This window comes from Micropterus salmoides, unplaced genomic scaffold (genome assembly GCF_014851395.1).
Source record: "Micropterus salmoides isolate LMB-PRFRI ecotype aquatic unplaced genomic scaffold, ASM1485139v1 Ms_hic_scaffold_6, whole genome shotgun sequence".
Lineage (NCBI taxonomy): Eukaryota > Metazoa > Chordata > Actinopteri > Centrarchiformes > Centrarchidae > Micropterus > Micropterus salmoides.
This window is the reverse complement of record NW_024044348.1, coordinates 25380261-25391098: the sequence shown is the minus strand read 5'-3', so window position 1 is coordinate 25391098 and position 10838 is coordinate 25380261. Positions and strand designations below refer to the sequence as shown.

General features: G+C 41.2%; 1 protein-coding gene across 1 annotated transcript in view; it reads left to right on the top strand.

The window, feature by feature from the left end:
- Positions 1 to 444: 444 nt before the first annotated feature.
- kif26ba (kinesin family member 26Ba) overlaps positions 445 to 10838 on the top strand; it is a 109896-nt gene continuing 99502 nt past the window's right edge. Inside the window, exons 1-2 of the mRNA XM_038701644.1 lie at positions 445 to 1127; positions 2492 to 2884. Of these exons, the coding sequence (XP_038557572.1) occupies positions 1068 to 1127; positions 2492 to 2884 (453 nt within the window). The 5' untranslated portion in view covers positions 445 to 1067. The remainder of the gene's footprint in view (positions 1128 to 2491; positions 2885 to 10838) is intronic.

The following is a 10838-nucleotide window of genomic DNA, read 5'->3' as shown; positions in this document are numbered from 1 at the left end:
TTATTTTGTTGACCTGTAGGCCTAGACAAATGTCATTAGGCTATATTCCATCTAGAAATACTCGAATCGGCCTAAAATAACCCGTTTGTTACTTTTTTTCTATTTAGGTTTTACAGTTATGTTATATGTAGGCCGACATGTCTCCTCATGTCACTTAAACCTAAAAATCCCTATAGCTATTTTACCAGTGTCCTTAATCAAGAGTCCTGGGAGTGTCCCTGGGAGTGTCCCTTTTATATAGGAGTTAAACACTCAGTCACATCATCCCAAAGCAATGTTGCGCAGTCCAGTTGCCTCACTTCACACAGGCAGTAGTCTACCTGCCACTCAGCAGCAACCTCTGGATGTGTATTGGTCTGTGGTTGATGAGGGGCAGGGTGGTCCCGCCCTCCTCCAGATGTGCGCCTCTCTCTTGTCTCTCCAGTGCGCTGCTGGCTTCAGCAGAGCGCGGAGCCTCGGGAAGTCAACAGGAGGGTACGGATAGTACCGCTTTAAGTAGCCTATAAACAACGAGGGACTTACTCCCTCATCCGTGGTCTGCACCAGCCAGCTCTAACTCAATCTAATGAGTCGTGACTTTGTAGGTAACCCATGAGGCGGAGTTTTGCCCAGCGGTGGATTTGTGTTACCTGGCCAGCCTCAGACGCAGAGCTGATGGAGAGAGGCAGGGCTGAGTGCGGTGTCAGTCCGGAGCGCTGTTGAGCAGAGAGCCTCATTCAGCAGACTCTGCTGACAGGGAGCGGTCTGCTTTCTCGCACGACCTGCGTGAATCCTAGGTTTAGCTTATAGAAGTGGTATTCGAGGGCTTTCTCCAAAAGCAATAACCCGTGGAAAAAGAAAACTAAGATCCATCAAGGATTATTTTTTTGGTCTCTTGGTGACGGAATGGGGATGTAACCGGTTTCCACATGCTTTTGGAAGTGGCGCGAGGTTGCCTCCAGATTGAGAAGAGCAAACTGCAGGGGCGTGTGGTTAATTGATATTGATCCGGTGGTCTCTTTTTTGAATGTGAAGCAGCAGCAGAGGTCCTTTCTCCTCTCCTCTCCCCCCTCCTCTCTCTTCCCATCATGACTTCACTGTCGGGGACCAAGGAGAGGTCTGTGAGCAGCCGGAGCAGAAAATATGGGGTAGGTCATTCATTTCAGTAGCCGAGGGGCAGACACACCTCTGTTACCTGTAAGCCATCAAAACTTATCATCCACTCTGCCATGCTTGCACTTGAATCTCACACTGCACTGACAGTCTAATAGGAAACTGTGGTGTGCTCACCTTTTCTTTAGGTTGATATGAAACTCATAGATTTGCATTCATGCTGTTGATTTATTGCTTTGTGAATGTCACACACATCACTGCTTATTGTGTCAGAACAGTGGCATGCATTTTCACTGATAGATCTCCCACATTTCTTAATTATCACTAACTCAGGTATCAGACTCACACCTGTGTCACTGTCTACTTCCTACAGTCTAATTAGTGTTGATTTATAACACAAGGCTGGCTCACATTATACCCACCTCTTCACTTGGTTGAGCATTCCCACCTATCAGCCTATCATTGCTTTCTTATTACAGCCCTTGTGAAGGGATTACAGTGGCCACCACCACATCAGTGGGTTTTTTCTCTGACTGGATTTACCCAGCCGCAAAATATATCATTTTTAACTCCTTGTTCTCATGTGGCTAACTGAATAGAGAAAAAAACACAGGTCTCAATCTGACTTGATCCTATTTAGACCAACATGTTGACTGCCTTGACTTGGGTTATAACACCACCACAGTAAATTTTTAACATTGCCTCCTGGTTGTATGTTTTTAAATGTCTGACCATTTGATTTTTGCACTGCGCCTGTCTACTGTAGGCTATGTTTAGCCTGCAAATTTCTTTTCAAAACAAGATATTCAATTTATCAATTGCTGGCATGTAGGCTAAGCGCAGATATTGAAGCTGTGAGTCAGGTTCATTTTTTTTACAGTCAGAATCAATTGTTTTTGATTCTCTGTTTTTGTTATATCGAACAAAATAGATAGCATACTAAATATAGCTCGGTGGATAAATGCCTAGTGAACACACGCCATCATTTTGCTTAATAGGCTGAATGCAAATAGTTTGTCTTTTAATTTGCATGATACAAGACATGTGCCCTCAGCCCCTCATTATTTTACTCGCATCCCTAACCTGTGCAACCTGTTGTGTCCACTGGGATGAGTGGGATGTTGCGCATATCCACACGCTATAGGCTTTTTTCATGACACACATTTGACTCTAAGTGTATTTAAATATAATCATAATTTAACATTAATGTTGACTACATAACAGTGAGCCAGCATGCACAATAGCAGGGCCCTGGAATGGCAAAACCTATGAGGAATTCAGCTATCATTGAGTGATATTCTTATTTACACCTGTGTTTTTCATGCTGTCACATGTCAAAAGGACTGTGGTAAAAAAAAAAAAGGCCTATTAGTCAGGTTTTCTTCTTTTTTTTTCACAGATGCCTGACACTTCCCCAACCAAATCTGCCTCCTTCTTCCCGGACACATGGTACCGAAAGGCCTGCGAGGAAACCACCCGCTCTAGCACCCGCCCCGCCCCGGAGGGAGCGGGCTCCATGCCAAGCTCCACAGGCACCCCATCCCCAGGCTCAGGAATCTCCTCACCAGGATCCTTCTCTGGCTCACCGGGGACCATCTCTCCGGGGATTGGGACCGAATCGCCTGGTTCTCTGGGTGGCTCCCCTGGTTTTGGGACAGGATCACCAGCCTCTGGTAGTGGAAGTTCCCCTGGTAGTGAAAGAGGGATATGGTGTGAGAACTGCAACGCTAGGCTAACAGAGCTGAAAAGACAAGCACTGAAACTGCTCATCCCTGGACCTTACTCCAGCAAGGTAAAAATCAGATTGTCTGCTTGTTCTTCTGTCTCTTATGATGTGTATGGATGTGTGCAAATCCTATTGTATTACGTTTTTGTAGTACCTGTTCTGTTACCCAGTGGTTAGCTGGTTTCGCTCTGTTGACTAGCCTCCAAAAATAACTTGTTCCTTCATTAGCTGTGGCATTTGGACAGTGACACGTATTAACTTGGTTGCTCATGAAAGACGGGGCCTCTAATCATACCCCTCCTTGCTGTGTTGCTGTGTAGTCAGAGTTATTGTTCTCATAAATCATAAGGATGCTCTCATTCGACCAGCTGTGAAAAAGAGCAGAGATCAAAGAGCCTCTGGGATTAAGGATACTTATTGTATCTGAAGTCGTTAATCAGTTACTGACAGAGTGCTGATGAAAATATATAGATGACACAGACAAGGCTATTTAGATTTTTGTCTCCGGGTTTTCAAGTTTACCTGACAGATCATATCACCATCATCAAAATCAATGAGTTCATCTTCTGTATTGCTTTTCTCCTTTTAAGGGAATTAACATGATGGATTACTGAAAGACATCGATCACTTAGAGAAGATATTAATCCTTACACGGTAGATTGCTGCTTTTTTATAATTTTCTTTGACAGGGGATTTCTTTTTTTCAGTGTGTAATCCATATAATCAATTTTAATTCTATTAGTTCAGTGATTCCCAACAGGCAGATCATGAGCCTCGGAGTTTTGTGAGTTGATTTATGATATAGTATCAAATCATATACTATAGAAATGTATCATCATGTATATAAATATATATTTTTGTTAGGTGTTGTGACATACTGAGTAGTCTGCCTACACTGAATCATTTTGTAGCTCATAAATTATAATTAATGAACAAAACAAACCTACGTTAATAACAACATTGTTTAAACCGCTGGAAGGACCGCTTGGCTTTACACTACAGGGGCATTTGGTGCCACTCAGTGTGTATCATGCATGTTGTGCCGTTGTACTTGGGTCTGATAAATATATTAATGGAGAGTACATTTTGGTTTTGACATTGGTTTGGCTTGTAAAAAAATTGCAGCTATGCATATAAAAGGCATGAAAAAATTTTTTGAAAGCCCTCCTGGCAGGGCTTTTGAATCTGCATAATTTTTTAACATGTTGCCTTTGGGTTCTGCTTCAGTTGACTGGATTTTAGTTATGAATACAGTGGGGCCACACTGGAGTTAATTGGTAACAAATAAGAACGCATTATGCACCATAGGGCCAATAAAGTGCATTCAGCAAGAGGGAGTACATACATAGCTACAGTGGCAAAGAGAGACCCACTGTACACAGCCAGTAAGACAGAGACAGAGGTGGAGACAGTGGTTCTCATTAGCTCAAGAACATGACAGTTGGAAATTGTTAGGAGCAGTGGGGGTTAATGGGGGCTGTCAGTGGGTAGGCCACTAATTAAAATGTTATTTGTTAGGTTTGGTTCAGTTCAGGCTTGTTAAAGCTTCCCCATTGCGGTTAACTTCATTGTAGTAGAATAAGCACAGGCACATAACTTACAGTATTGTAATTGTCTAATTGTGGTACTTTATGTAATTTAATAGCTGCAGATAGAGAAATTGTCTTAAAAGTTTCAGATTTTAGTGCCTTCGTCTGCAAGTGCTTGATAAAGTCAAACTCAAAAGTATGAATGAGGATATGGGCTGAGACAGTGGGAGTGGGAAAAGACTTTTTGCTACACCTACACGCAGTGAACATGTGCCTCTCACATGCGCCTCTCACATGCGCTCTTTAATGTGTTATTTTGTGGTTCTGATGAAGTTTTTCTAAGCCTGAGTCAACAGACTCAGGATCAGTTGGTGGATTCAGACCACAGCGTTTCTTGCGTGAATTATTTACATTGCAACCATTGTGACTGTTTGTAAAATTAAGTAATAGAGCTGTCAGTTAGATATTTCATGGTACTTGGTACAACTCTTAAGTGACTTAAAACAACATGTGAAGGTGAAATTAAAATGCACTGCCCTGTTGAATCATTTTATACTCAGCGTTCTGGTACAACATATTCGTTTCTCAGTCATTAAGACCCACTGTTTTTAATAGCTGGTTGAGTTAGCAAACATGCAACACTGTTATATGTTTATGTGACAGGTTTTACAGACAAGTTTTCAGTTAGTTGTTGTCCTGAACTGAATTAAACACCCCTGAGTCATTATCGAAGAAGTGAACAGTGTTGCACAGCTATATTAGCCGGTCCTGGGTGGTTTTCTTTCTTACAGCGTGGTTTGTTCCTTACAGTCTTCTTGTAAGAGTGAACTGACCGAGGTGGCAGGTGTTTTGTGTCGGGGAAAAGCTGAACTCATGTCCTTGGAGAAGAAATGTGACCTAATAATCCTTCTCCTTCACCAAATGTGCCAGCGCAGCACTTCAGCTGAGTGTGTGTGTGTGTGTGTGTGTGTGTGTGTGTGTGTGTCCGTGTTCCTTCCCGTTGTGTTGTCAGCATGAGACCCATGTTATTCCCACAGGGCATTGGGACATATGTGACCCCTCACAGCTAGTATAAAAACACACATCCACCCACCGATACCCCACCACCACCACACACACACCTCTGAACCATGCAGACCTGTCTTTGTCTCGGGATATGAATACATGATAGGTCATGCTTGACCCATGGTGGCCACACACACACACAGGCCTGTTAATACTATGCTAATGATGACTTTCAACAGTTTTACTGTATATTATAAATATTTTAGTGTTTGGATGTCTGCAATTCAGTTTGTGTGTGTGTGTGTGTCATTGTGTTTGTAGGGCATTTAGCATGTTTGTTAGAGCATTCTGTGAATACATAAACACGCTATGTCACTAGGCTTAAATGTCAAGATAGTAGATTGTGGCAGATAGACCAGTGTAAGTGTGTGCTCATCTACTAGTTGGTTGGATAAGCAGCAATTAGTTAGTACAAATAATGATTTTTTTGCTCTCTGTTGAATGTCACAGAGAATAAACATCATTCATGCGTTCAGTCAATCATTCAATAGTCGTCTGCTCCCTAGTGGCTCTAGGGAGACACGACAGTTTACAGATCAAGAGATTCAAGGGAGATAAAGATAGATAGAGAGAGTTACTGATGGCGAACACAAAGGAAAACAGATATATAGCATCTGTGTGTTTTTTTGATGTGACTTAAATGTTATCCTCAAATTAAAATGAAATCTGTTTCAGGTCATATTGTCCATATACCTTTATTGCTGCTGTTACTCAGTCAGCTGGATAAAGGAGGGAGAGAGAGAGAGGCAGGTCATATTGCCGGGGGCTATATGGGCGGGTGTGCGGGGCTGAAAAAAAAGAAAAGAGTGTTCTGTTGAGGGATTAGAATGAGCAGAGTAGGTTTTCAGGTTTAGACACACACACACAAAATGCACACGCACTTGTAACCACAGGACTCAAAAGCACATCTGGTTACACAGCTGTACTCACTTAAGAGTCCCTGTACCAGTAGAGTACTGGTGTGTATTTCCATGTGTCTGTCTCTGTGTGTGTATTCATCCCATATATCCACACCCAAATCATAAATGGAGACAGGGTGATCTGTTTTTGGTTGGTCCAGTTCAGCTCAGGAAAGTGGGTCACTCTCTGTGTGTGTGTTTCAGTCACCAGCAAAGTGTCTGTTTCAGATCAGCTGAAAGTCAAAACCATGTGTGTTTATAAAGTGAAACATATACAGTTCCACTTCAGACATAAAACTGAAACCAAAAAAGGACATGTTTGTGAATATATTCACTCCCTGAGGACCCCTTACTGGCAACTTAAGATTTATTGAGATTGCTTTCATCTGTACTTTTCTTTGTAAATTTGAATGTAATGTGAGTAATAGGGATTGGAGTTTATATATATATATATATGTGCACTTAAAATGTTTTCATTACCAGACCCATTGATGTGTCTGTCTAGATTTGGCTGTAGATTAACATTACAAAGGCCGGGATCACACATACAGTGTGCAGTGACATGAGAACCGGAAAGCTTGCTATTGCATATAGGGCAGTCATTCCTGTTTAAGTTGTTCATGAAAAATGTTTGGCCAACTTTAGTGCCTTTTTACTGTGAACTTAAACAAAGCCAAGTGTTATCAATCCAGAAATCTCTGGTTACAGCTTCCTTGTCCAAGTCACTAACTACACTGTTTTGTCATGATAACCACCATTAACACTAAAACACATAACCCTGTGAGTATAGCTTTACATAAATCTGCCAGAATTGAGTTAGTACATGTCGTCTGGGCCTGGACAGCTTAGATTACAAACTATTCGTATTAATGCCACTTAATGTAGCTCTCAGTTGGTGACTTTTTGGTCCACTGAATTTAAGATAACTTAATCTCTGAATTATTAGTAATTTGAAGTACTGAATGTAGTTGAAGCACAAATTTTTAGGGAAGTTAATGAATAGCAATCTATTATCTATCAATCATCAGGTAATTTATTGGGCAAAAGAAAGTTCTGATTCCAGCTTCTCACTGTGAGGATTTGTTTGTTTTCTTTGTTTTATATCGATGTGAAACTCTGGGTTTTGGACTGTTGATCTACAAATAAACTTCCCACTTTTAGCTTTTGTTGTAACTTGTGAGGGCAGTTTTCATTTAAAAAAAACAAAAACAAACAGATTAATCACTGGTGGTTGACAAATAGTGAAGCACTATCAAAGTTACAATCTAGATATCTGGCACAATCATAGTTATTCCCCAAATATAAAGAGTAAAAAGGCTTTTTTTAATTATATATTTAGATGCAGAATTACTGCTAAACATATTAACCCTAAGGTTGTCAACCAAATCTTTTTGATATCAACATAATCAAAAGCCCCAAATCAGGAGATGTTAGTAGTACATGTGACCATCAGGAAACCATCAGGTGAACTAGAGGGTTGAGAGCCTATGATCTACCTGCTGGTTCAGATGCCTTTCCAACCCGAAAAAACAAGTGGGGTTAGCACTCTTATGGATATAATCAATTTAACTAAATCCCAGCCAATAGCTAATTTTCACCCAAAGCCAGTCATTTGGCTGTAATTAGTCTACTTATCAGATCAAGTGGTGGAGTTTATTTCTCTGCAGTCTGCCCTCAAAGGGAGCTATCTCTGCACGCAGGTAGCTAGCAATCCTGTAATAATCAAATCCCAAAACACTACAGAAGCAGGCCTCCGGTAACCACGGCAGCTGGTGTTGCCACGGCAGCGACGTGTGACAGATGTGAGCCGCATACATATCTCCATCAGCGTTAATGGGCTGCTCATAGCCGTGTGCGTGTTGGTGAGAGGTGGAGAGAGAGTGAAAATATATGGAGTTCATGGGACTAATAGCACGTGTTAGCGTGCATGTGTGTGTTTCTGGCAAGAGGTTAGAGAGAAAATATATAGTTGCAGTAGTGTGATTGTGTGTGTGTGTGTGTGGTGTGTGGTGTGTGTGGTGTGTGTGTGGTGTGTGGTGTGTGTGTGTGTGTGTGTGTGGTGTGTGTGTGGTGTGCGTGCGTGTGTGTGTGTGTGTGTGTGTGTGTGAGTGTATGTGTGTGTTTGTGTGTGTAAAAAGAGAGAGAGAGAGATGATACCCTCCTGATGCCTTTCAGGTGTGAAAGACATTACCATATAAAGAGGTGGCTTCATCAATAACAGCAAGACAGTGTGGATAGATGGAGGTGTGTGTGTGTGTGTGTGTGTGTGAGAGGAGGGATGCTGATGTAGACTGAATTGAAGAGCTTCACTGGCTTTTTGTCAATTTGAACCATCCCCAAGTGCACACTCATAAACGTCATCTCAGGATCTTGTATTACTAAATCTCAACTCTATTTAAATTCAGTAAATTTTTTTGTATTTATCAGAATCATTTTAATCATGTTAAAATAACACCCATAGATTTATGTGTATATTTAGGTAGTTTAAAAATGTAGGTATTTATAATTCATTCATCAATGCTACATACACTGAGTGACCCTTAAACCCACAAAGCCCTGTACAATCTAATGCAATACAGTTCAATAGTCCTGTGAAAAATATAGCCTACATGGACGCTACAGTGTTCGGATTTTACAGAGAAAGATACGGCACACAAAAATCATCTATATAAGGCTTAAATGCGTCGTTGATAATGTGGGTCAGGAGACTGGCAGAACTCCTTCAAGTTAACAGATGAGCCTATATGTAAGAATGGAAATGACATTGCGCAACAGCAGAGATCAGTGATCTAATTGTCTGGTCTTTTCAAGGAGGAACATATTTATGTTAAAAAATGTTAAGCTTTTCATTGGTGTTAAAGTTAGAGGGGGATACTAAAGAACACTAGCTGCATGCTTTAAAATTATTTCTTGCCATGTGTGTCTCGATAGGATCATTGCCCAGCCTCTTTCCAATAGCTGCTATTAGTGAGATAATGTACAATATCATGAAGCACACAGTGTCTAATGATAAACATAACAGTGACTTCCCCATTACTCCTGTCATCTACATAGTCTACAGATCTAAACCAGTAGAGCCGGTTTGGGATGAGGTGGAACCAACATGAATGTGTTGTTTAAGATCCTGCAGTAGCAAATTTGCATTGACTGAAACCACTGTGGAATTTTCCCAGCACTTCATGTTATCTATACCTTGAAGAACATACAAGAAGTCCACCACAGTACCAGTTAGATGAATCTGTGGCCAGTGTCTGTGAAGCATTTCTTAAGCTCACACCCCTCTTGCTTGCCCCCTATCTCGCGCTCTAATTTTGCATGCCTGCAGATATTGCCATGCACACCAGCTAACACACACAATCTGTGTGTGTGTGTGTTTTTTCTCTCACACATTCTTTTTTTAATTAGATTTAAATTTAGAGGAGAAGAGGGAGGAAGAAGAGGAGACTGAAGAGAAAGGAAGAGCGTTTTCCCTAATAGTGCTATCGTTGTCATTACAGCCACTGACCCAAAGCAGACACACTTAATTAGACTAACTACCCCAGCCAGTAGGCAGTCAACACAATGTGTGTGTGTGTGTGTGTGTGTGTGTGTGTGTGTGTGTGTGTGTGTTTGTGTGTAACCTGTATGTCTATAAAGAGCCAGAGAAGCTACAAAAAGCTTTGCCAAAAGACAGCAGATGATGAATTCGAGTTGCCAATCTGCATTAATTAGGTTAGTTTAATTTATTGGGCAAAAGTCAAGTAAGTTTAACAGAAAACACACATTATCAGGTCCAGTAGATGGAATTTGGCATTAGTATATGAAAGCTTGAAAATGTTTTCATTACTTTGTTTTTCTTAGCAAGGTTTCCCATTTAATGACTTCCTGGTAAGTTGGTTAAAACACACACGGTGGTCGAATGGTCTCTCTCTATCCCCTTATTTCTTGTTTTTCTATACTGTCTTCTGTCAAATAAAGTAAAAATGAATACAGCCTAAAATATATATAATAAACACTTGAAGTCCACTTAAAGCAGTGACAAAGAAAAGCCAGCTTTACATTTATTATACCCTGGGGTGTAGCCAGGACTGGAGGGGAAAAAGGGGACAGAGTATACAGGGCGCTTATGTGAGGAGGGCCCAAAAAGATACTAGAACGAATAGCCGTAGATGCGGGGCCCATAGAGAATGCTTATGTACTATGTCCAGACTTTTTGTGAACATGAGTGAAAACACAAGATTGTGTACAGATGCTCACACAATACATACACCAAGGCACCCTGAGGTTCAAATGAAAACACACACACCACACACTGGCATGTGTGTATGTGTGCACTACCAAGAACATGTGTACACGGCTGGATGGATGGTGAAAGCGGCAACAGCACCTGCTGCCATGAGGTCTGTAGCTACCATGGCAACTGCCTCTCCATCACCTCCACAAGACAGAAATAAGTAGAGAACACTATAGTTATGCATCTGTCTCCTCTGTCTGTCTCTTCCTGTCTAGATTTTCATATATAGTATGTTTGTGTGTGCTGATACAAAG